This window comes from Pipistrellus hanaki (genome assembly GCF_964339955.1).
Source record: "Pipistrellus hanaki genome assembly, chromosome: 15".
Taxonomy (NCBI): Eukaryota; Metazoa; Chordata; class Mammalia; order Chiroptera; family Vespertilionidae; genus Pipistrellus; species Pipistrellus hanaki.
In genome coordinates, this window is record NC_140517.1 from 5972186 (window position 1) to 5998344 (window position 26159).

At 47.7% G+C, this 26159-nt stretch overlaps 3 protein-coding genes across 14 annotated transcripts in view; 2 read left to right on the forward strand and 1 right to left on the reverse strand.

Moving 5' to 3' along the window:
• The window catches only part of NDRG4 (NDRG family member 4), a 29769-nt gene extending 25388 nt beyond the window's left edge, over positions 1–4381 (forward strand). For 3 of the 6 annotated variants that reach the window (XM_084861270.1, XM_084861268.1, XM_084861266.1), the window contains 2 exons: positions 1779–1817; positions 2507–4381. In XM_084861270.1, the coding sequence (XP_084717396.1) occupies positions 1779–1817; positions 2507–2661 (194 nt within the window). In that variant the 3' untranslated portion in view covers positions 2662–4381. The remainder of the gene's footprint in view (positions 1–1778; positions 1818–2506) is intronic. The other 3 variants (XM_084861271.1, XM_084861269.1, XM_084861267.1) reach the window with 1 other exon arrangement.
• A 1342-nt stretch (positions 4382–5723) lies between these two features.
• Positions 5724–9345, forward strand: SETD6 (SET domain containing 6, protein lysine methyltransferase). The gene is made up of 9 exons (XM_084861278.1): positions 5724–5825; positions 6002–6118; positions 6200–6344; positions 6421–6562; positions 6660–6854; positions 6976–7096; positions 7533–7713; positions 7868–8010; positions 8384–9345. Exons 1-9 carry the CDS (start codon positions 5799–5801, stop codon positions 8684–8686), a joined length of 1374 nt encoding a protein of 457 aa, XP_084717404.1. The 5' UTR covers positions 5724–5798; the 3' UTR covers positions 8687–9345.
• Positions 9346–10170: 825 nt separating this feature from the next.
• The window catches only part of CNOT1 (CCR4-NOT transcription complex subunit 1), a 69465-nt gene continuing 53476 nt past the window's right edge, over positions 10171–26159 (reverse strand). For all 7 annotated transcript variants that reach the window (XM_084861205.1, XM_084861207.1, XM_084861203.1 and 4 more), the window contains exons 40-49: positions 23773–24021; positions 22370–22533; positions 22069–22186; positions 20153–20254; positions 15051–15224; positions 14287–14436; positions 13110–13290; positions 11949–12081; positions 10829–10963; positions 10171–10508 (exon numbers count right to left, since the gene is read on the reverse strand). In XM_084861205.1, the coding sequence (XP_084717331.1) occupies positions 10430–10508; positions 10829–10963; positions 11949–12081; positions 13110–13290; positions 14287–14436; positions 15051–15224; positions 20153–20254; positions 22069–22186; positions 22370–22533; positions 23773–24021 (1485 nt within the window). In that variant the 3' untranslated portion in view covers positions 10171–10429. The remainder of the gene's footprint in view (positions 10509–10828; positions 10964–11948; positions 12082–13109; positions 13291–14286; positions 14437–15050; positions 15225–20152; positions 20255–22068; positions 22187–22369; positions 22534–23772; positions 24022–26159) is intronic.

Below are 26159 nucleotides of genomic sequence, written 5' to 3' on the forward strand. Positions count from 1 at the left end.
GGCGGGCCTGTGTGGGGAAGGGGGGTGAGGGGGGGCGGGCCTGTGTGGGGAAGGGGGGTGAGGGAGGACAGGCCTGTGTGGGGAAGGGGGGTGAGGGGGGGTGGGCCTGTGTGGGGAAGGGGGGTGAGGGGGGGTGGGCCTGTGTGGGGAAGGGGGGTGAGGGGGGGCGGGCCTGTGCGGGGAAGGGGGGTGAGGGGGGACGGGCCTGTGTGGGGAAGGGGGGTGAGGGGGGGTGGGCCTGTGTGGGGAAGGGGGGTGAGGGGGGGCGGGCCTGTGCGGGGAAGGGGGGTGAGGGGGGACGGGCCTGTGTGGGGAAGGGGGGTGAGGGGGGTGGGCCTGTGTGGGAAGGGGGGTGAGGGGGGGTGGGCCTGTGTGGGGAGGGGGGTGAGGGGGGGGCGGGCCTGTGCGGGGAAGGGGGGTGAGGGGGGACGGGCCTGTGTGGGGAAGGGGGGTGAGGGGGGTGGGCCTGTGTGGGGAAGGGGGGTGAGGGGGGGTGGGCCTGTGTGGGGAAGGGGGTGAGGGGGGGCGGGCCTGTGCGGGAAGGGGGGTGAGGGGAGGACAGGCCTGTGCGGGAAGGGGGGTGAGGGGGGGCGGGCCTGTGTGGGGAAGGGGGGTGAGGGGGGGGCGGCCTGTGTGGGGAAGGGGGTGAGGGGGGGCGGGCCTGTGTGGGGAAAGGGGGTGAGGGAGGACAGGCCTGTGCGGGGAGGGGGTGAGGGGGGACGGGCCTGTGTGGGGAAGGGGGGTGAGGGGGGGGGCGGGCCTGTGCGGGGAAGGGGGGTGAGGGGGGACAGGCCTGTGCGGGGAAGGGGGGTGAGGGGGGGCGGGCCTGTGCGGGGAAGGGGGGTGAGGGGGGACGGGCCTGTGTGGGGAAGGGGGGTGAGGGGGGGCGGGCCTGTGTGGGAAGGGGGGTGAGGGGGGGCGGGCCTGTGTGGGGAAAGGGGGTGAGGGAGGACAGGCCTGTGCGGGGAAGGGGGTGAGGGGGGGCGGGCCTGTGTGGGGAAGGGGGGTGAGGGGGGACGGGCCTGTGTGGGGAAGGGGGGTGAGGGAGGACAGGCCTGTGCGGGGAAGGGGGGTGAGGGGGGGACGGGCCTGTGCGGGGAGGGGGGTGAGGGAGGACAGGCCTGTGCGGGGAAGGGGGTGAGGGGGGCGGGCCTGTGCGGGGAAGGGGGTGAGGGGGGGTGGGCCTGTGTGGGGAGGGGGGTGAGGGAGGACAGGCCTGTGCGGGGAGGGGGTGAGGGGGGGCGGGCCTGTGTGGGGCGGGGAGGCAGGAGCCCCTCCAGGACAGCTCTCCCTCCGGCCCCAGGGGCCTCGCCTCTGGGAGAAGTGGCAAGGAGGCCAGGCAGGGAGACAGCAGGACTCGGAGCCGGAGCACGGGGCGCCCAGTCAGTGTGTGCGGGATGGGGGGACGGGCACGCCTGTCAGGGCCCCCGGAGAAATGCCGCCGGGCAGCCCAGAGCTGGGCGGGACCAGGCAGGTCGTGCAGGCCTCCCCCGTCTGTCCCTGGGGGTGAGGGCGCTGGGACAGACATGGGCCCCCCAGTGCCGGAGAGGCTGGGGATCGGGGGCTCCCAGGGCCAGGCCGGGGTCAGCCTGTGCTGTGTGGCTCCCTCCCGGGCTGCTGCGCGGAGGGTGGGCAGGAACGGGCTCCCTGAGGCCCTGGCCCCACTCCCAGCCTGTCCCTCCGCCTCCTCCTCGGTCCGTCTCCCCCCGGGCCTCTCGGACCCCCTCCTCACCCTGTCCTGTCTCCCCTCCCCCCCTCCGGCTCTGTCTCTCTCCCAGTTGCGTACTTGAAGGACCGGAGGCTGAGCGGAGGAGCAGGTAGCCCTGGAGCCCCCCTGATGCATGGCCCGCCCCCGGGCTCCCCGCTCCTCCCTCTGGCTGCCTGGGCCGGGCATCGCGCTGTGGTCTGGAACCTTCTCGCTCTGGCTTGTGCGCAGGCAGATCCTGGGCGGCCTGGGCTTTGCCCCTTTTTAGGGCTCTGGACTGGCTGGGCTCTAGAGCAGCTGGGGAGCCTTGAGGGGGCGAAGGGGAGCTTCTGGAGCTTCGGCAGCTGGAACCAGCCCCTCCTGAGGGCGGCCCAGGCCCGGCCCTGCCCAGACTGAGCCGGTGGCCAGAGAAGCGGGGAGGGCTGAGTCTTGGGTGTGAAATTCAGGGCAGTTTGTCCTTCTTTGCAGAATTACCCCACTCCCCCAGCCCCACCACCCCCTGGAGGCAGGCCAGGCTGAGAGAATGCCCCTCCCTCCCCCAGCTCAGGGAGGGCTGGTCAGCCCCCGCCCATCCCGGCCTGTCGCTGGCCAGAGGGTCCTGCTGGCGCCTGCGGCCCCTGCCCCGGCCCCGCCCGCTCCCTGTGCCCGGCTGCATGCCCCAGGCTGGCAGCGCCGACGCCAGAGCCCGGCTCGGGACGGGCCTCTGTGCCATCGGGCCTCGCCGGCCGCTCCTTCGCTTGCGTGGTCCCTCTCCCGCCAGCCCGCCCGCCGGCCTCACGCCCGCCCCGCCTCTGCCCGCAGTGCCCTCGGCCAGCATGACCCGGCTCGCCCGCTCCCGGACCGCGTCCCTCACCAGCGCCAGCTCGGCGGAGGGCGGCCGCCCGCAGGCCTGCGCCCACTCGGAGAGCAGCGACGGGCTGGGCCAGGTCAACCACACCATGGAGGTGTCCTGCTGAGCCCCGGCCCCCGCGCCCCCACCCGCATCGAGGCCCCACTGCCACCCCCGCGCCCACCGGCTCCTTTTCCGTTTCGTTTCTTTCCGTGAGGGCCAAGGGGGGAGATGGGGTTACGGCGCTCAGAGACTGCAGCAGATCGGCCCCCACCTCCCTGACTGTGATGACCTGGCTGACTTGGGCCCTTTCTGCCCAGTCCCCGCCAGCCAAGCAAGGCTGAGTCCCTCTCCGGCCGGGCTCCAGGATGCTGTCCCGGGTTAGAGAGAGAGCCTGGGGTGACCCCTCGGGCAGGCAGGTTGGAAGGTGGGACGGAGGTGTGAGGTGATGGGTGCAGCTCAGGCACCGGCATGAGAACCAGGAGAGGCAGCAGGGAGCCCTGGAACACCCCCACCCCCACTCCCACCCCCACCCCACCAAGCACATCTGACTCTGTCTCATAGCACATATGACAATCATCTGAACAGCGGTGGCCACCAGGGGGCGCTCCTACAGGCCTCTGGCTGGTACCGCAGGGCCAGGCGGGCAGGGGCTGAACGGGATTTCTCTGCCCGGAAGCCATTTGTCTCAGAGCCTGACCAAAGGGCCTTGAGGGCAGGCACCCCACAGGCTGTCTCTTCCAGCCCACACCCTCCCGAGTCTGCACCAAGGCCCCCAAACAGGAAGTCCCCTGGTCTTCCGCTGCCATGGGGACCTGACTTGGGGCTGGGATAGCCAGTGAGGACCAAGTGGACCCCTGCCCGCCTTTGGGAGCCAGCATGTGGCCGCAGGGGGCGGTGGCTGGGAGTCCCAGTAGATCCTCTTTGTTGCCCCCGGGTTCCACGAAGGACAGGTGGCCACGGTGGTGTTTCCAGGAAGAGTTTGGTAGAGTCATGGCTAGGCATTCCACCTAGGCATCCCTCCGCAAGGAGAGGGCGTCTCTGAAGAACTGGTCCAGGGTATCCCGCAGGCCCCATCCCATCTCCGCCCGCGGAGTGGCTTGGGCTGGGGCTTTGCTGGATCCTGGGGTCTGAGGGGAAGGTTCTCGCAGTGAACAAGGACCAGGCAGAGGAGAGAGGCTCCGCGCACACACACCCTGCTCCCCTCCTGCCCCTAAAGCCCATCCAGCACCTTACCCAGAAGCCATTTGTCTCCGAGCCTGAATCAATTGCCACACACACACACACACACACACACACACACACACGAGGAAAAGGAGGGGGGAGAGCTGTGAAAAACAGAGGGCCGGGGTGTGTGTGTACCGGTATGTGGGGAGGAGGGTACCCATATCCACGTTTCCTTTGCACACATGTCCCCCCCGCCCCCCCCCAAATAATCTTAAGCCATTGCTAGACTTCTGGTGGAGTGTCAGTCCGTCCCCAGTTTCTACTCACTCACGTGCTTCCTTTGAATCTCCGAATGTGACCGTTTGAAAAGCTGGTAGAATTCATCCCTCTCCCTGTGTAGATAGTGCTGCAAAGTCGGACTTCTCTTGTTTTGCTGTGTTCTTTCAGATGAGATCTCTATAAATATCTATACATTATATATATATATGTATGTATGTATGTATATCGGGTCCTCCCGTGTGTGGTTTTTCCCATCGGAGGCTGTCTCTTCTTCGGTCAAAGTGAGCTTTTAACGGAGTTTATCATTTTCCTCTCTGTCCAGGGTGGAGAGCCTAATTTCGTGTATTCTAGTAGCTACTGTCATGAGACTTGGAAATGACACCATGTAAAACGAGTAAAAACCCTTGTCAACATAGAAAGAGTTAACTGTGCTGAACACTAATAAAGAAACTAAAAAGAGTTCGGGTGTGTGTGGTGATGTCACGCCCACCGTGGGGGTCCTTGGGAGAGACAAAGTTTAGGCTGGCAAAGCTGATGCTTGTGGGGCTGGGAGGGGGGGCGGGGAAGGGTGGCGTATGCAGGGTAAGGGCGGGCACTTCCATCGCCTCCACGTTCCCACTTCTTGTCCCATGCATTACCCCCTGCCAAGCCGTACATGAACTCTACAGGATGGATGTCCGTTACCTTAGTGTCACAGCGGAGGAAACAGACCCAGAATAAGGGATTTGCTGTAATCAAGCCGAGTGGGGAGCTGGCATTGGCATCGTCTGACTCCAAAACAAGCGTGTGGCCTCTATATTCATTCGTTGCCTCGTTTTTCTTAAATCTAACAGCAGGCTCCTTCCCCAGGTTTAGCCACTTAGGATTCCCAATTCAGCCACTGACCCAACAGGCATGGAGTTCCTGCTGTGTGTCAGCTAGCAAAGCAAGTCAATAAAAATCAAACCCACCTGTGTGCCAGGCAGAAAAATGAACACAGGAATATACTAGCGAGGGTGACAGGCGTCTATTCTAACTCTGGGAGCCCTTCCCGCGCCGCCGGCACGCAGACTGCTCCGATGGGGCACACAAAACGGGTGAGGACCACCGCCAGCGAGCGGTGGACATGAAGGCAGGCCGGCGCCCGCCTGGCCCTCAGCTTCAGGTTTTGTCGTCCCTTCCCCGGACGTGCACCCCGAGGTCTCAGCAGCCAGAGAGAGCAAAGGGGAGGGCTGTGCCGGCTCAGAACCAGGCTGGAGGCGGCACGGGGACCGCACGTTCGCTAACCCCAAACAGGGACACCCGCACGGAAGGATGCTTTCAGGGCGGGCAGTGCCAGGTGCAAATCCCTAATCGCTCCAGCACGAGCCTCACGTGGTCCGCGCTGCGGGTCGGGCACGTGGCCCCGTCCTCAAAGCCCCGCCGGGAGGCGTGGCCAGGGACGCGTGGAGGCGTGACCAAGGACGCGTGGAGGCGTGGCCAGGGACGCGTGGAGGCGTGGTCAGGGACGCGGGGGCGTGGCCAGGAACGTGGGGCGTGACCAGGGACGCGGGAGGCGTGGCTAGGGACGCGGGAGGCGTGGCCAGGGACGCGTGGAGGCGTGACCAGGGACGCGTGGAGGCGTGGCCAGGGACGCGTGGAGGCGTGGTCAGGGACGCGGGGGCGTGGTCAGGGACGTGGGGCGTGACCAGGGACGCGGGAGGCGTGGCCAGGGACGCGTGAGGCGTGGCCAGGGACGCGTGAGGCGTGGCCAGGGACGCGTGAGGCGTGGCCAGGGACGCCGGAAGAGCGGCGCGCTCCACGAACCCGCGGGGTCGCTCGCTCGCTCGCTCGCGGACCATGGCCACTCGGGCGAAGCGCCGGCGGGTAAGTCGCGGGCGGCCGGCGTGGGGCCCATCTCTCCTCCCGGCGCCTCGCGCTGCTCCACCTCCACCCGTCCCGCGCGGGGGTGTCCTCCGCGCCCTGGCGCCCGCGGTCACTTTCGCTCCCCTCCCCCACTCCGCGCTCCCTCCGCGCCTCGCCAGTGCGCTCTGTTGTCTTAGGTGGCCCGGCCCGTGGGCTGTGGCGGCGACCGCGACCTGGTCCCGGACCCGGGCCCGGACCCCGTGGCCGGCTTCCTGAGCTGGTGCGGGCGCGTGGGGCTGGAGCTGAGCCCCAAGGTGAGCGGGGCGGCGCGGGGCGGGGCGGGGACGCGGGCAGCGGGCGCGGGCCTGCTCTGACCGCCGCTTGCCTCCCTGCAGGTGGCGGTGAGCCGGCGGGGCACGGTGGCCGGCTACGGCATGCTGGCCCGGGAGGGCGTGCAGGCCGGGGAGCTGCTGTTCGCCGTGCCGCGGGCCGCGCTCCTGTCGCAGCACACCTGCTCCATCGGCGGGCTGCTGGCGCGAGGTGCGCACGCCGGCGGGCGGGGCGGGCGGGCGGAGGGGCCCGGGCCGCGCCCCGGCCTCACCGCCGTCTCCCGCAGAGCGAGGCGCGCTGCAGAGCCCGTCGGGCTGGGTGCCGCTGCTGCTGGCGCTCCTGCACGAGCTGCAGGCCCCGGCCTCCCGCTGGAGCCCCTACTTCGCGCTCTGGCCCGAGCTGGGCCGCCTGGAGCACCCGATGTTCTGGTGAGAGCCCCGGAGGCCCGGTGTGGGGGCCGGCCGCCCGCGGGGCGCTGGCCTCGGTGGGGTGGGGCGTGTGAAGGGAACGGAGGTTTCCCCGCAGGCCCGAGGGGGAGCGCCGGCGGCTGCTGCAGGGCACGGGGGTCCCCGAGGCCGTGGAGAAGGATTTGGCCAACATCCGCAGCGAGTTCCATTCCGTCGTGCTGCCCTTCATGGAAGCCCACCCCGACCTCTTCAGCCCCAGGGTCCGATCCCTGGAACTCTACCAGCAGCTCGTGGCTGTCGTGATGGCCTACAGGTCAGTGGGCAGCCTCGGAGGCCCCCTTTCTTTAGGACGCTATTGAGGGACGGGAGGGAACAGTGCACCCCTGCCCAGCCCCTCCCCCTGCCCTGGGCTTCAGCCTAGTTCTCTCTGGTAGCTTTCAGGAACCCCTGGAGGAAGAGGATGACGACAAGGAGCCAAACCCCCCATTGATGGTGCCTGCTGCAGACATACTAAACCACGTGGCCGATCACAATGCCAATCTAGAGTACTCTCCAGTGAGTGGACTCCCCAGTGCGTTCGTAGGTGTGTTGGTGACTGGGCATGATCCAGACCAGTGCCTGTCATTCATGGGTTTGGCCATTTAACTAAATGGGCTCCACTTTCCTGGTCCTGAGTGATGCTAGCGCCTCCTGTATTTGGGTGTCCCAGGGAAATAGTTTGAGCACATAACTTATGTGTGGTTAATCCTCTGATGAACTTGACTGCCATCGTTTCTCTGATGCTGGAGGTGGGCTGCTCTGCGCAGTGCCAGGGTGTGGGCAGCAGGTCAGCAGTGTCAGATGTTACCGGCGGAAGTTACTGTTGGTGGGTGTTACAGCACCAATGCCATCGCTGAACTAGGCCTGCTGGAGAGCCTTCCGAAGTGGGGAGTAGTCACGGGGTGGGCGGGGAAGGACAGGGCCTGGTCCCAGCTTCTCCCTTCCACTCCAGGACTGTCTGCGGATGGTGGCTACTCAGCCCATTCCTAAAGGCCATGAGATTTTCAACACTTACGGGCAAATGGCTAATTGGCAGCTGATGCACATGTATGGCTTTGTTGAGCCATACCCTGACAACACAAACGACACAGCCGACATTCAGATGGTGACGGTGCGAGAGGCAGCATTTCGGGGTGAGTGCCTGGTTGACTCCATTCCGGCCACGTGGATGTGCCTCTACCCCCCTCCCAGGTGCTTTGCTGTACCAGTTGCTTTTTGCAGACCAGGCGGTAGACTGAGAAAGGAGCTTTGAGGTACTGAGGCTTCGCACTCCTTTTCTATCTACAGGAGCAAAAGGGGAAGCTGAAAGGCTCCAGCTGCGCGAACGCTGGGATTACTTATGCAAACTGGAGATGGTGGGAGAGGAGGGAGCCTTCGTGATTGGGCGTGAAGAGGTACTGACTGAAGAGGAGCTGACCACCACCCTCAAGGTAGAGGGCCCCAAACGGCTAGGCCCGCGGTCGGCAAACTGCAGCTCTTTGGCCCCTTGAGTGTGGCTCTTCCACAAAATACCATGGCCTGGGCGAGTCTATTTTGAAGTGGCGTTAGAAGTTTAAAATTTTTCGCTCTCAAAAGAAATTTCAATTGTTGTACTGTTGGTTCTGCTGAGTTTGCTGACCATTGCAATAGGCTACTTAATGCTCACAGCAGCCATCGTATTGAGAACTAGAGAGCCAGGAGAGGGAGGAAAGGAGGGATGAGGGGAGAGGGTATCTGATTGTCATCAAGATAGGTGGGCGTCCCTACATGACCTTCAGAAACACACAGTGGCAATCCTAATTAGAGGGCCCATGGTTGCTCTAGGTCCTGTGCATGTCTGCCGAGGAGTTCAGAGAGTTGGAAGAACAGGATGGCTGGGAAGACGAAGGGGAAGAGGACAGCCTGACGATCACAAACATCCCCAGGCTCAGAGAGTCATGGAGACGGCTTCTTCGGGACAGTGTTCTGTTGACCCTGCAGGCCTATGCCACAGACCTAAAAGCGGAACAAGATGTCCTCAGCAATGAGGAGGCCTACAGCAAGCTCAGCTGGAGGGAGCAGGCGGCCTTACAGGTTCGTTACGGGCAGAAGATGATCTTACACCAGCTGCTGGAACTGACTAGTTAGCGCGAAGCAGGTTCCCTGCTGCCTAAAGAAACATCCCACGAGAAGGGACTTTCCTAAGCTGATACTCATTGATGCTTGAAAAGGAGGAAAGTCTGGATCTGTCCTTTTGGTGTTTAATAAGAAAGGCCAAAGGAGCAAAGGTGTGCTGGGATGAACTCCGAGGTAAGGGGACATGTTTAAGGGTTGGAAACATCAGGCTTGGGAACCTCTACTGTCACAGAACCAATATACCCCCCCCCCCCTTTTTTTAATTTTTAAGACCAAAACACTGTATAGCTGTTCTATTTGAACCAAAGTTAGCATAAATTTGATTGTGATAATAAAAGGTCTTGTTATAGTCTAGTGTAGTGTTTAATAACATGAACTTTGAAAGTAGACCTGGTTAAAATCGAGTCTAGTTGGAAGATGCTTTTACCTTTTTATGAGGATTCAATAAGCTATGTCACTGGCACTCAGAGCGTTTAACTCAGCAGTTTGAAGTTTGCTCTAGAGGGGACAACTCACCCTCAGGGAAGAAACCCCAATGACATTCAAGCCTGCTTCATGTAAGATTTTCTATTTAATTGACAGCCATTAAAGGTGTAAGGTATAAGTGGGATAAGTTTCATATATACACCTACTCCTTTCTCTTAAAATTAAAGGGCGTTCTGTAATTGTTTAACCGTAGAAACCTGCTCTAACCATTTCTTATTGAAAAGGAACAGGAAGAAACTGTAAAACACATCACTTTCTTGCTTGTTTGAACAGGCCAAACAGGCTCAAAACTAGTGGGAAAATGTGCCATTTGGCAAAAAGCTGGTTCCCAAAGACCCAGGCTTTGCAGGAGCAGGCTGTCAGCTGCTCCAGAGAAAAGGCACAGTGGACTGGCACATGTGTCATGACTTGAATGTTGCCCTGACTACAGGTGCACACAGGAAGTAGGGGAGCTAATGGCCAGGAACTGGAAAGGCTAGTGTACAACACTGGACCGATACATTTACAAAACACTCACAATCCTTACGTAAGAGGTTGTGATGGTTATTTTGACTTTTTGTTGTTATTCAACTTAGCCTGGAATAAAGGGGGAGGGGCAATTGATACTTTCTGGTTCCCTTGCCTCAGTTTACAAGCACCAGGAGAGATTGGGGGGAGGGGGAAGTGGTGCACGCTTTAGGCCTGGTGTGTTTTCCTTTGTAAAAAGAGATGTGCCCTAGCAGTCAACTTTAGATCTGGATCAGGGACAAAGCAAATTGTAATAGTGCACAGCTCACAATTACTAAATCATACTCACCTTTTTTAAACAACTTGTGATTTTCAAGGTCCACACACAAAAAAATCTTACTTGGTGTTTAAATTGGCCTTTTTGCTTCTTTGGGACACCAAGAATGTCAGGACGTGGAGCTATGCCCCCAGCCAAGTACATGGCAGCAGCAGCCTCTTTGCATGAGATGAGTAGTTACCAGTTTGACACTTTTTGCACAAACCCAAGAAGTTTCAGACAAAGGTTTTCTCTTTCATGTATTTACACAAGTTCAAAATGATATTCACAGCATTTTCTAAATTTTGGCCAAGAGTCAAAAAAAATGCATTAAACTTTGGAACGTGCCCACATAGACAGGAAGCTGGCCCAAACAGTAATGGGGCAGATTCCTGAGAACCAGAGGGCTGGGAAAGTCAGGAGGAGCTGAAAGGATTCCTCAGCCAGTTCATGGACTTGGTGCGGTGGGACATCCGGGCTGACACATTTACAACAGAAATGCAGTTCTAACTGGCACCTGTCCCTTCCATTACTTGCTGAGCCTGCTTCTGTCCCATGCAGCACTGTGCGACGGACTGGAATAACCTGAAGAGAAAGAGTTAAGTTTGAGAGAAAAATTCAGGCTGGGTAGTGTGGTTCAATGGATAGAGCATCAACCTGCACATCCCACCCCCATCTGGATGTGTGTGGGAGGCAACCAGTCAATGTCTCTCCCGTGGATCTCTGAAAAGCAACGGGAAAAAGATATCCTGGGTTGAGGATTGACACCCACCCACCCCCAAAGTTCAGGCCTGGCAGCACTGTGTGTAGCTCTGGCAATTAACTGCAGTCTTAACCACCCACCCAGGCGGAAGCCATCAAATGATTCTCATTCTCAGACAATTAAAAAGTCACTTTCAACTTACTTTTCAATTTCTGGGGCACAGTGTACAAATTCATGGTTCCAGAACTTAAATGCTGGATTTTTAATCAGCTCAATGAAGGTAATAAGTAGACCCCAAGGATGTGGCCTATTTACAATCAACCGTTCCAAGAGAACCCTGGAGAAGGGGGGAGAGAGTTAATACACAGAATTCAGGACCCCTAACTCTTCCTTCTCCCTGATTATTAAAGAAGACAAGTGGATTAATTTCTGTACTCTTATATAGCATGGCTAATAACCCAGGAGGATTCTTGAATTAGGAAATCGGGGTTTGAATCCCACCTATTCGCACTACTGAGCCTAGAAGACTAAGCTAAGGTGAAGTAAGGATAACATCAGATTACATGGTGCAAAAAAAGTAATCATTTAAAAGGATGCACTAAATGAAAGGAAACAGGAAGCAAATGCTAATACTGAACGGCAGTTAGCACTGACTGAAATACTAATTTTTTACCTAACCAACTGTGCTTCTAAATTTACCGAGAAAATAGTCACAAGGACATTATCACATTAATTTTGGGTATATAAATCTAAGGAATACTATTGTCTGTCTAATACCCACAAACTACTATTAGGGGAGGAGGCAACTTTAAAAAGTCTGGCCCAGTTTTTAAAGCAGCGGTTGCCAACCTTTTGGACCTCGTGGGCCACCAGTGTTCCGCAGACCATCGGTTGGCGACCGCTGTTTTTAAAGTACACGTATAGGCCTCTCATTAGAATATATACATCGTCCAAGCAAATGAGATTCTTAGCTATTGTCAGGAAAATACAAGTACGATCCTATTTCTTCTGCTTAAAAAGTCCATGTGCTTTAACCCAGGACTCTGGTTATAAATTGCACCACCACCACATAACCTTCAATAAAAAATGCTGGTGTCTCTTATTGAAAACTACTTTTTACTTCAGCAATGATTATGACCTGTGATTGCTTGTGATTCAGACTAATTATTAGGCAGGAACCATGTCCATTTTGTTCACAACTACATCCCACATTTAACACATGTAAAAGATACTCAATACACAGGAAAAACACTCGGGAGAATTCATAATAAAGGGGAAGAGGCACCACTTAGAAGCACCTGGAAAACAAGCTTCTCCCTCACCTTGTGATCTGTTCTTGGATAGCTTCAGTGTTGGCCTCTGCAAAGAGATACAGCATGGTGCAGCTGAAGTAATGAGTGTGGCTATTTGGGTACCGTAGCTGGTTTGCAATTGCGTTTAAGAAGAGATACCGACCTAAAAGTCAAGAAAACTCAGCTTAGTGAGGACTTGCTCTGTAAGGCCAAGATAAGACAAAGTCATTCTGACTGGCTAGGACTTGGAAATCTTAAAAATATCTCCCCCCACCCCCCCGCCCGGCAAAAAAAACAAAAACCAAAAACAGTTAAATATGCCACTGTTTTACATTACAGAATTTCTTTAATGTCACTTAATAGAAGATGGCTGGATTCTCATTTTTGCCTGTGTCCCCTCTGTTCCAGTGTTATATTTCATGTAACCTCTGCAAAACTCCACTGTATCCTCATAAAAAAAAAAAAATAAGCACACCCCCCCCCCCCCCAGATATTATGAAAATAGTTTTGACCTCATAGCCCTTCTAACAGGGTCTTGAACTCCATCAGAGACTCTCAGACCACACTTTAGAGCCACTAGTTTAAACTATATGGGAATAAATATCTATTAAGTAGGTTTGGTTGTCTGCCTCTCTTTGATATTACTCATAAGGCTATCACAGTTTTAAGATGTCCCTAAAGGCTGCCCTCTTTTTGCTGGGCTCTGACGTAATGGTAACCAATTTTGTTAAGTCTTGATTTTAAGCTGCCTCAAATCCCTTCTACAAATAGGCCAGCAGTATATGCTTAATCAAAATTAGCCTCTCAAGAATCCATAGCGAAGTTAACAGTAGGTGTTCATCCCTTAAGTTTAATTTAAACTTAAAATGCTGCCTACCAAATAGGCACAGTAGGTGCTGGTGAAAAGGCAGGTTAGCAAAACAAACAAGCCTATTTTTATTTAAAGAGAGGCTAATAAAAGGAACATGTTTATTTTTCACACTAAGAAAACACTGACATATTAATTGATGTGGGAAGAATTCTGGATGATTCTTTCCTTTAGTTTTCTGCATTGAGCAGATACTATCCAATTAAAAATAAAATAGCCAGACAGAGCCATAAATACTGACAAAACATTTTTCTAATGTATTTTTTACTTGACTGTAGCTTAATGTGCAGAAAACTTGACTGGGACCTGCTGGCCTCACTCACCTTCAGTGTCCAAGTCTACAGCCAGGTTCTGGAATATGTCCATGTGAGCCGAGTGGGTGATGGTGCTCATTGAAGGTGTGCTGCCCTTGTTATGGATGTGCGCAATGGCCTGAGTCCCGACATAGAGCACCAGAGCATTGATGAGCTGCAGGTTATAGCGATTGCCAGGCTCATTGGATACCTAAATGAATAAAACAAAGCACACGACTTATCCTCAAGAGGGCTGGTTCAGCCCTGATTTGTCTCAGTGGGTGGACTGAAAGGTGCCAAGTTTGATTCCAGTCAAAGGCATATACCCGAGTTGTAGGCACATCCCTAATGGGAGGTATGCAGGAAGCTGCTGATCAATGTTTCTCTCTCACTGATGTTTCTAAGTATCTCCCTTCCTCTCTGTAAAAAATCCATAAATATTATATATATATATACATATATATATATATATATATGAGGGCTAGTTCATGTCTTTTTAGGCCTTCAAAGAAAAGCTGAACTGCTTTCAATATTCTTTGTCATTTAAATTTTAGATAAATTTCCTTGAATTTGTTGAGAGTATTTAACAAATACACAACTGCCCATGTTGTGTCAAAAACAAACATTTCCCTTAGGAAACCAAAGCTTTAACAGCTACCAGCATAAAAGTGAAGTCTATAAAGTGAAAATATGCACTACACCTCAATCACAAAGAAGATTTGGACAGGGAAAAGGCTTCCTCCTTGGTGTGGAAAAATAATACAACTTCAAGTGATTTTCTATATAGCAAACTAAACAATTTCTTTAGAAAAATCTTGGAGTACTGGCCGGGAATAGTTACTAGCAGTCTATTCTTCCAGAAAATCAGCCCATTCCCTGGTCGCCTCTTCCAAGGTTATAGTTTTTTGTTGCTAAGATGAATTAGTAAATGTATAATCTAGTTACTCTCACCCAACCATTAGAAATGACTTAGGGTGGTGAACATATACAATAATACAACATATAGATGATATATTATAGAATTGTACATGTCACCCCAATAAATTCAATAAATATTAAAAAGGGGGGGGGGAATGACAGGATGTATTAAAATCTCAATATGTATTTAATCAAGTTGAAAAGATTGACTCCTAATCAGGCCACTTATAAGGACTGCAGTGCTTTTTATGAAAGACATATAGCTAAGAACTAAGCCAAACCAACTAACCTGTAGGTTGCTGCGCAGATCTGATAGAAAAGTGACTGGTGACCGAGTTTTAAGATAGGAATCCAAATCCTTTTTGAACTGAGGTGGCATCACTCCAGTAAAATTGGTGAGAATCCGGGGTGCGATGTTAATTTCACTCAACATATCCACCTGCCAGACAAATCCAATCAAAACCAGAGTATTTGTAAGAGTTACTTATATCTATCCTACAAAGTGGTAGAAATGTTTTTCTAAAACTATGCACATAAATATCTTAAAAGAGTAGAGCTGCTTTTTATCAATGCATATAAAAACTGAAATTATCTCTCCTGAAATAAAGCAGGTTAGGTACCTTTTGTGGAGAGGTCTAATTTGTATCACTGTCTCTCCCCCTCCCCACCATCTCCCCAGGACATGGACTTCAAACTCGGAGTACAAAATCAGATTACTCATTCACCAAAAGCTCTAGTCTTTTAAAAGACACCCCAGAAGAATAGACGTCATACTTGCTACTTTAAAAAACATTTATGTGAAGGGAGGGTAGAAAATACATAAAAATGACAGGACACACCACAGTGGTGTGCTTTTACACGGTCCTTTTCTCCCTTACATCAACAATCTAAACAAAACACCTGTGAAATGGGCATGAAAAAGGGTCTGTTCGTTTTGCAATTCTGTGCTGTGGGGCCACCTAGCAAATGATTGGCCTGACACCTATTTACCAGAGCAAGAACTATTAGTATTAACACATAATTTTCTTTTCCTCGAACTGTCTGAAACCTTACCTTTAGATTAGGAGTGAATGGGTCTGGGAGCCTCATGTTTCTCGGGAAGGCACTCAGGATCAGGTTTCTTAGCTGAATACAATTGGGTGGGATCACATCACAGAATCCATAATGGTAGTCACAAAGGAACTCCGGGAAATCATGCAGAAGAACCAACAGCACTCTTAAAGTGCCCTATTTAAAAAAATAAATAAAAGGAAAAGCATTCGCTGATTCCACACTAAATAAGAAAATGGGAGTGATAGTATTGCTGTCATAATTTTTAACTCAAATTAAAAAGGTAGAAGTATACTTCGATAACAAAGTTGCAAGCTTTAACAATAACATCAGCAAGTTATCAAAATATTTACATCTGGAAAGTATGAAAAGCTAGGTGTCAGGAGTTTATAACCTTAAATACATATGCTGGAAGAGGCTGGACAAAATAAATAAAAACAATGATGTAAGTAATCTATCTTCAGCAGTTGGAAAAAGAACAGCTAGTTAAAAACAAATTAAAAAACAAGTTTTTTTTTTAAAAAGCACTGAAACAGGACAGGGGGGTGGAAGTAGCAACTGAGGTTAAAAGTTGGTTCTTTGAAAAGATTAATAAAGGTAAAGCCTACCAAGACTGACAGAAAAAACAATACTAATATCAGGAATGAAAAAGGACAATCACTATAGACATAAAAAACAGTTTAAGAGAATCTAATTATATGCTAATAAATTTGACAACTCAGATAAAATACACAAAATTTAAAATTTTGATATTTTAAACTAAACCAAAAATGAAAATCTGAATAGTCCTTTATAATAAAGCATAAACCTTTCTTCCCATAAAGAAACTCATGGCCTCGGTGGCTTTACTGGCAAATCCTTACAAATTTAGTATCTAGGAAAAAAATAACACTATTTTTAAAAAATTATTAACACAGAGAACACTTTCCACTCTCAAATGCACTAGCATTTCGCTGATACCAAAGCCTGACATGAAAATTATTCAAATATCCTGAGGGAGAATCCAAGATGGCTGCTCGGGTAGGCAACTAGCCGCAGCCGCACACAACAATTTTAATAAAATACAACTAAAATATAAAATGGACATTACCCAGAACTACAGGAAAGTCGACTGACTGGAAATCCTACAACAAGAAGCAAGGAGAAAACCAGAAGGAAGCGCGGAGGAGCTGTAAAAGCCTAAGGTACGGAGACACGCGGCGCACGCGAAGAGGACTGTGCCGGAGAGGACGGAGGCCGAGTGCCTGGCGGGCGTTCCCTAGCGGAAAGGAGATAAAACTCCGACTGTGCTGGGCCCCTGACTGCTCTGAACCCCCGTTCTGGGCCAGACCCCGGGGACTCAGGCTCAGCCATAGGGAGCTGGGCTGTAAGTCGGAACCCCGGGGTAGCGGAGAAAGGAGGTCCCGGAGGCGCGCACACTGTCCCCAGAGAAGGGACGGTCGGCTGTGCCGCGGGATTGCCCTGACGGGAAGGAGACTGGGGCTCCAGACTGCTGTGAACGCCACCTCCAACTCCACTTCCAACTGAACTGAACCCCAATACCGGGCTCATTGGGGGAGAGCATAGACTGTTTGGCAGCAGGCGGAAATCGAGGGCACCTTTCTCTCAGAGGCGCCGGCAGCGAGCACTGAAGGACCCGCAGAGGGCGGGGCTGACGGAGGCCAAAGCTGCAGGCTCCACCCTGAAACCCCGTCCCATCTGTAACTGCGAAATGCGACAACAAAATAGATCACAAACGAAAGAAATGGAGGACAAAAAGCGTCTGGATATAGAGTTCAAATCTACGCTTATAAGGTTTTTCAAGAATTTCCTAGAAAAGATGGATAAGGCCTATGAGGATATGAAAAGAGATCAACTAGAATTAATAAGGAGTCAACAAGAAATGATAAGGGATCAACAAGAAATAAAGAATACATTGTCTGAAATAAAAAATATTCTACAGAGTCCTAAAAACAGAAGGGAAGATCGCAAGAATCAAGTCAAAGATTTGGAACATAAAGAGCCAGAAGACACTCCTCCACAGAAGCTAGAAGGCAAGAGAATCCAGAAAATTGAAGATAATGTAAGAAACCTCTGGGACAACTTCAAGCGAACCAACATCAGAATTATGGGGGTTCCAGAAGATGAGAGAGAGCAAGATATCGAAAACATACTGAAAGAAATAGTGACCGAAAACTTCCCCCACCTGGTGAAAGAATTTGACTTACAAGTCCAGGAAGCGCACAGAACTCCAAACAAAAGGAATCCAAAGAGGACCACACCGAGACACATCATTATTAAAATTCCAAGAGCAAAAGATAAAGAGAGAATATTAAAAGAAGCAAGAGCAAAGAAGGTAGTAACTTATAAAGGAGCACCTATACGATTGTCAGCTGACTTCTCAACAGAAACCATGCAGGCCAGAAGGGAATGGCAAGAAATATTCAAGGTGATGAATAGCAAGAACCTACAGCCAAAAATAAGCTACCCAGCAAAGCTATCACTCAGAATCGAAGGCCAGATAAAGAGCTTCACTAATAAAAAAAAGCTAAAGGAGTTCATCACCACCAAACCAGAATTATATGAATTGCTGAAGGGGGTTCTTTCAGAAGAGAAAGTAAACAAAGATAAAAATTATGAACAACAAATACGTAATTATCAACAAGTGAATCTAAAAACCAAGGAAATTAAAAAAATCTGATGAACAATATTAACTGTTGAATATAATAGAATCAGAGGTATGGAAGGGGAGTGAACTGACGATTCTTGGGGAAAAGGGGAGAGGGGAATGTGGGAAGAGACTGAACATAAACTGTGCACCTATGGATGAGGACAATGGGGAGAGGGGAAAGGGCAGAGGGTGGGGTGGGAACCTGGTGGAGGAGAGCAATGGTGGGGGGGGGGGGGGGGGGGAGGAACATTTGTAATAATATGAAAAATAAAAACTTATTTAAAAAATAAATAAATACAAAAAAAAAGAGAAAATTATTCAAATATCCTGTTAGAAATAGAAATCAGTGATATATCATGACCTAATATTTCAGAAATGCAATGGTGACTTTAGTATTTGAAAATTAATGGAATTACAAAATTTTTTATTAAGATAAAAAATTTACAGGGTCATGTATGCAAAAAAAAAAAAAAATCATTCAATAAAATTAATACCCACTTAATGATTTAGAAACTCTAAGCAAATTATAAATAGAAGGGTATTTCCTTAATCAGACTATGATACCTATAAAACAAAACTCCATATTTACAAAAACATTACACTTAATGGTTAATTACAGAGAGCTTTCCCCAAGATTACTAATGAAACAATTATGCAATTATTGCTATCTTCTATTTAACAATTTAACAAAGTTCTGCAGTTACTGGTCAGTGCAAGAAAAATAAAAACCCATTGTTGCAGGTAGATGAAATGATTTTGTATTCAGAATATATCCTTTAGAAAAAGTAAATTTAGTGAGGTGGCTAGATACAAGGCAGATATACAAAATCAATTTTATTTCTATAGACCACTAACAGAAAAATAAAAATTTTAAAAAGATCTCCCTTATAATTTGACAAAAGCCATAAAATATGTAGGAATAAGTTTAAGGGAAGATATTTAAAACATCTGTGCTGAAAACTACAAAGCCCTGCAGGATAAAATCAAAAGCCTAACTAAATGGTGAGATATACTTTCATGGGTTGAAAAGCTCAACACAACTTACACCATACACAAAAATAAACTCAAAATGGATAAAGGACTTAAATGCAAACAGGAAACCATAAAAATCTTAAGAGGAATCCACAGGCAGCAAAACCTCAGACATATGCCTCACCGATATAGCTCCTAGGGCAATGAAAACTAAAGAAAAATAAACAAACGGGACTACATCAAAATAAAAAGCTACTGCACAGTAAAAGAAACCAACAAAACAAGAAAATATGCTCCAAGTAACTAATTACCCAAGAGATGCAAATCTAAACGAGAATGAGGTACCATCTCACACCTGTCAGAATGGCTATCAACAAATGACAACTGCTGGAGAGGATGCGGAGAAAAAGGAACCCTTGTGCACTGCTGGTGGGAATGCAGACTGGTGCTGGTGCAGGCACAGTGGAGAACAATATGGAGTGGAACTCCCATTTGACTCAGTGATCTCACTTCTAGGAATATATCCCAAGAAACCAGAAACACCAATCAGAAAAAAGGATATATGCACCCCTATGCTCATAGCAGCACAATTTATTATAATAGTTAAGATTTGGAAACAGCCTAAGTGCCCATCAGCAGATGAGTGGATTAAAAAACTGTGGTAACATCTACATAATTGAATACTACACTGCTGTTAAAAGGAACTCCTACCATTTGCAACAGCATGGATGGGCCTGGAGAGCGAAATAAGCCAGTTGGAGAAAGATAACTATCACATGATCTCATTCATTTGTGGAATATAATGAACATAAATTGAGCAAAAACAGATCCAGAGATAGTCATCGATCAGACCGTCAAGCCTCAGAGGGAAGGCAGGGGAAGGAGGGGGAAAGGAGGGGGAAAGGGAGAGAGATCAACCAAAGGACTTATAATGCATGCACATAAGCCTAACCAATGGACACAGACACTAGAGAGAGGGGGGATAAGGGCACTGGTGGGAGGTCAATGGGGCAATAAGGACACATACATAATACCTTAATAATAAAATAAAAAACAAACACGTGGGAGGGGGGGCGGGGGGCGGGGATGTTTCTAGAAGTGAAACTGATTGGAGTTTTTAAGGAGCTGCAAAATGGTACAGAACAACCAAAACAATGTTAAAAGAGAGCAAAGTCACCCTGGCAGGTGGCTCAGTCAGTTGTAACTTTGTCCCGTACACCAAAAAGTCGTGGTACTATTTCTGGTCAGGACGCATATGGGAAGCAACCGAAAGATGTCTCTCTCTCCATCAATGTTTCTCTCTTTCTCTAAAGTCAATAAAAATATATATTTTTAAATGTCGTTGGAAATCCACGTGAAAAGACAAGCTACAAAACGAGTGCTTAATAAAATATTAGGTCTCATATTTCCAGTTGTGTGTGTTTATTAGTTTTTTAAGTGTTACATTTCCATTATTTTTAATATATAACTCCAAATTAATTACCTTGTAGAGGATTTGCATAGGTTTGGTGAGTTCCACATTTCTAAGGAAAGGTGCTAAATATTTGAATAAATCAATCAGTAGCTGTGCATACATAGGCCATCCCTGAAAGAAAGAAGTGTACATAAGTTTTACTCAGCTGCTATTCTGCAACCAAAAAATTGCTGAATCAACTGTACTGTGATTTCTTCTTCATATTGATTTAGACTGAACTATAGAATACTGTCATAAGTACCTCTCTTAAATTGGCATTAAAAGATTAAGTGTAATTATGTTGATAAATGACAAATAAGCTGACTCCAGAAATTCTAGGACATGTAGGTCCTTGTGTCTGTAGCAAAATGTAAAGAACAGGAGAGAGCCCAGCTGGTGTTGCTCAGTGGTTGAGCTTCAACCCATGAACCAAGAAGACACGGTTCCATTCCCAGTCAGGGAGCAGACCCAGGTTGCCAGCTTGATCCCCGTGTGGGGTGTGCAGGAGGCAGCCAATCAATTATTCCCTCTCATCATCGATGTTTCTATCCCACTTTTCCTTCATCTTTCTGAAATAAGTAAAAACCATTTTAAAAAAGAAAAAAGAAAAAAAAAAAAAAGAGGAACACAAGTAAATTTCAGACAGACACAAAACAGCCAACTGAGAAACTGATAGCTACATCTCTTAATTCCTTCTTTTAATTAAAGTACTGGATCTGGACCATTTCTTTGCCCACAGCCAGTTCCTCAACTCTTGGCAAATAATGTTACTACCCAATTTACATGAATCCCCTCTATTAGCCAAACTTGGCTTTCTCATCACCTCCCAATTATACCAATTATGTTCATTATTGGGGTAATTTTATTCAATATATTATATTCCTCTTCCTGCAAAGCATTTCCCTACCAAATAAAACTAACTCCACTTAAGAATTACATATACGTAAATAGTCTCATTTTCCTCTGACCTGAAAGGCCAATCAAAAGAAGTCATATATGCCCTAGAATAGTGGTGGGCAAACTCATTAGTCAACAAAGCCAAATATCAACAGTACAACAATAGAAATTTCTTTTGAGAGCCAAATTTTTTAAATTTAAACTTCTTCTAACACCACTTCTTCAAAATAGACTCGCCCTGGCCCAGGTATTTTGTGGAAGAGCCACACTCAAGGGGCCAAAGAGCCGCATGTGCTTGCAAGCTGCAGTTTGCCGACCATGGCCCTAGAAGGTTTGGCTCAGTGGATAGAGCGTGGGCCTGTGGACTGAAGAATCCTGTGTTTGATTCCAGTCAAGGGCACATGCCCAGGTTTTGGGCTTGATACCCAGTAGAGGGAGTGCAGGAGGCAGCCAATCATTAATTCTCTCTCATCATTGATGTTTTTCTCTCTGAAATCATTAAAATATATTTAAAAAATAAAAATCAATGAAAACAATTTTAAAATAGTCATTTATCATTTACTGCAAGATTGGAGAAACTTTCCATGCTAACTGGGTTTATTCACAATTACATTAAAACTTCTTTACTACAACTTGATCCTAATTTCTTCAAATACAGTGACCAGTGGTCTTCAAACCTGAGTATGAGGGCCTTTCCATTTATAGTGTGACCCTGTAAAATGGGCAAATTCCATAGCTCCATTACCCGGGATTCCATACTGTGTCTACAGAGGTGGTCCAAACTTTCAACTGTTTTTTAAAAAAGCCCATAAGAAATGGACATAGGTAGCTCACACAGCCTGGGAGCCGCTACACCATACATAATCACTGAGGAATGGGACTCGGGTAGAGGCAGTCAGGTTATCTCCATGACCTGACTCCACATTAAATAGAATAATTCCCAACTAAGCCTGGCAGAAGTGGTAACTGCTACTAATAAATGACTAATAGTGCTAATAAGCCCCGGGTAGTTACAGTCTTCATCTGTAGGAGATAAACTGCAGCCACACCTTCTGCTGTGGCGTATGTGCCAGCATTCTTGCAATAAATATCCGATGGGAGATCAATTCAAGCCACGCATACACAAAGCCAGGAGCTTTGGTAGGTCTCAAGATGTGGAATGTATTGCTGAAAAAGAAAATCTTTGTCAGAAGCAGTCTACCTTACAATAAACATACAAATAGAAGTAGACAAGTTGTATTATGAATAAAGCATGCCTAAAATCCATAAGCTTATTCTAATTCTCAAATTTTAGTATACTAAAACAGCAATCTTTACCAGGAAATCTCTATTAAACTCAACATTACTCACCAGAAAGCTGTAAGTGTCTGGAAATTAATGGTTTCCAATACATGCTCAGGTGCATTGAGTTCCAAGAGCAGCATGATGAAAATGCGATGGTAGGGAAGCTGCTGAAATTCACTTTGCCGGACATCATGATCCTGTAGGAGAACTCCCACTACTATACCAAGGACCTGTAGAGCACAAAGATCAGAGCTTTAAATCATGAAGATAAGTCCAGTTGGGTATAGCTCAGCGGTTGAGCGTTGATCCAGGAACCAAGAGATCACTGGTTCGATTCCCAGTCAGGGCACATGCCCAGGTTGTAGGCTCGATCCCCAGTGGGGGCGTGCAGGAGGCAACCAATCAATGGTTCGATGGCTCACTATGACGTGCACTGACCACTGGGGGCAGTGTAGAACGAAGGAAGGCCCTGATCGGTCCTGATCACTGGCCAGGCCTAGGGATCTTACCTGTGCACAAATTTTTTGCACGGGGCCTCTAATTTGAATATAAAATTATATACTGACAGCCAAAGGGACCATACATTGATTTGATCTGGCCTCCAGTTTTGTGTTTTCTTTGAATTTCAATACCCTTCGACCAGACAAGTACATTCTTCACATATGCCCAATGGTTTTTCAAAAGCTCTAGAAACTACCATGGCACATCATATTTCATCACATTTTTATAATCTAACAACCTAATTTTTCTAGTCTGACATGAAGTCGACAAGAGGCAAATGGTTTCTAGTTCTCTTGTCACTTAGTAGATGGGCACCAGGGAAGCCGTTAGGCTGCAGAAATGTTCTGCATTTCTTATACAAAGAACTTCCCTGTGTTCCACTTAATTTTCTCACTTAACAGTGAAGATTACGATAATCTAATTTGATTATGATAACCCAAGACCACACTCTCTTTTTGCATTCTTATATTATGCAAATTCCTAATAATTCCACTGTATAAATCAAAAGAAAACAGTATTTGTTCCTTTTCAGAAAAATCAAGACAATGATCTTGCAATGTCTCTTGTGATATTTGAGTTGCCAATCTGTGTTATCAGTGAACATCTACAGACCATCTTGTTCAACGATTCTGCCTATAAAATAAAATCTTATGCTAATAAATACCTTTTAGTTAGCATTTGAACTATATTATGGATTTTTTTGGGGGGGGGGTCTTTCAGTTAAAGCATCATACTCTTAAAATTTGGTGATTGTTACATATTATCTCTAAATTCAATTTCAATACAGAAAAGGGGATATTACAAAATGTTTTGAAAAAGAGTTGGGAGGGCAATGGTAAGATATGTACACATATAATCCCTTAGTAAAAAAATGAAGAAAAAAAAGGAAAGAGTTGGGCCTCTAAATTTTAGCACCACTGATGTAGGCTTCCAGTGTGCCAAGAATAAGGGTAGGAAGGAGTTCAGACCTTGTTCAGCAGGTTAATCTTTGTGACAGTGTTGGTGGCCTCCCCTGAGTGCTTCACTAACAGGGCAATGAGTCGGACAAAGGCATCCAGGTTGTGATAGCACTTGGCTCGGATCATGGTGGGATTGGCAGCAGGGTTGTGCTGCTGCTCTGCCTGGGCACGGTAACTGATTTCAACACACATTTCAGTACACAGACGGAAGAACCTTGTTATGAGGTCATCAGTCTTCAGGATCCCTTGCTGGTGCATCTACCAAAGGTACAAAAATATAGACACAATGAGATAATACACACAAACTTTTCATCTTCATTAAAAAAAAAAATATCTCATTTATTCCTATTGTCACATTTATAATTTTTTACTTTGTAAAAAAGCTGCCATGACAATGACTTAGCCTTTAAGGTCCCATGACAGAACTGTCCCAGTTTAAGTTTAATGGTAAACTGAGAAGGTGGAAACTGAGAAAGACAATAATATGGCAACTTTGAACAGTAGTCCATAGCCAAATAATTTGGAAAATTAGCTATGCAAATTAAACCAACTTTCAGTAGCTCACTAAAAGTGATAAGACATTCTGTCCAAGATATATTTTTTCCCTAAAGGAGATGAAATTATATATATTTTATTTTCTACAGAAGGTAATGTCTTCCAATTGACACAACCAAAGTTTTTAAAATTCCAACTGGCTTCACCAGGAAAATCAAGAAATAATCTGTATAAGTAAGAACCCAATGAAAATACCTGCAGATCATACCCAGTTATTTTAATGTACATTAAGCCATTTTAATATAAAATTCAGTTAAAATAAAGTGAAAAGGACAAGTTTATTTTTTCAAAAAGGATAAAGTACAAATTTTATGACATATGATCTGGAAGTGAAGCAGCAGAAAAGTTATTTGGCTAGTAGGAAAGAAGACAGTGTAAAAGCATTTCGGCAGCAGAGTGAAGAGGTCAGTGCTTACTAAATAAAGAAACCACGCCCAGAAGAAACACTTGACTATTATCTTGGAAACCTTAACTGTCTCTTGATAAGCAATGAAACAGCTGAATTGACAATCATATACCCTAGACAGAAGGCCAGCAAAGGGACTTGTGTACATTGAAATTTGAAAAATTAACCCGGGAGAGAAAATACAGACAGATTGCTATAATCAAGATGAAGCATAAGAATTCTCAAAAGGATGCCAAAGAGGAAAGTATAATACATTATCTTTTACAAATGGAGAGAAGAAATGAGAGCTAATAAATAAGCCAACAGGAAAAGCTGAGACAGGTGCCACATCCATACCCATGAAATACCGATAATCTCAAAAGCCAATTGATTCAAAATTCTTCCATCCAAATGAGAAATCAAACTATAAACAAGCAGTAACAGCTTCTCAATGGGTATGTCTTTTCTAATTCCCTGGATTCTTTAAGAGGAGATAGTTACTTAGAATGACTAAGTAACGCTCATCTTGAAAAGTAAATCCAATTTCTATCTTCTAAAATTCAAATCAGCTCTTCCACATTCAATTGTCATTTATTAATAGATCTAATCTATAATCTTTCTTTGCTGCACACATAAGCTTTGGTCTCAGTCTGAAGAAATACAATGGCCAGTTCGCAGAAATAAGCAGATATATCTTCCAAACAAACATTAGAAGAGTTTGACTAAAGGAATTCTAAGGCCAGTTCAGGAAAAAGATTCCATTCTTGCCAGCCAAGTAATGATTAGGACACACTGACTACTGAGTCTGAATCCCTCCATAGAGGCTGAAAACAGCCCTGAGATAAAAATAGAATGCTAAATGATACCATGCCTTTCCTCCTACATTTTTTCCTGTTCATCCTCTTCACAACTATTCCTGCCAAAACTAGTTTTTAGCTACAGACTTCTTTCCTAGCACTTGAACTCAAAAGTTCAGTTTAGATCAAATTGAGTGAATGAATATAAATACTGGAAATTATTCCCAAAAAGAACATGTTAATCAGTTTTAGTTAGATCGGCTACTTACTTTAGAAAACACAATAAAAAGTGCTACCATTTAAAATAGTTTATGTTCTGTTTTGTTGTATTTTCTTATTTTTAAAACATGGGTTGCTATGAGGACTACTTATTAGCTCATAATCTCATCATTGATGATTCTCAAGCTAGTAAAATTACTATATACACACCTGGCAATTTCATGATTCATTATTTGACCCATTGTACTTTGTAGCTATGACAATTGAAATGAAATAAATAGAATTAAAGGGGACAAGCAGGAATGTTGACTTTAGTTCTTAGTGATCGATGATGAAACAAATAAACTGTATCAATTTATCAGGGTACATGATGATATTTTCGGTTTACATGAGTATGGAGGTAACTGTCTGACCACAGGTACATAATACTGAGTTTTAAT

Coding starts and splice junctions, on each gene's coding strand:
- SETD6 (XM_084861278.1), top strand. CDS start 5,799: ATGGCCACTCGGGCGAAGCGCCGGCGG. Junction 5,826..6,001: donor CTCGGGCGAAGCGCCGGCGG/GTAAGTCGCGGG, acceptor CTGTTGTCTTAG/GTGGCCCGGCCCGTGGGCTG. Junction 6,345..6,420: donor CGGCGGGCTGCTGGCGCGAG/GTGCGCACGCCG, acceptor CGTCTCCCGCAG/AGCGAGGCGCGCTGCAGAGC.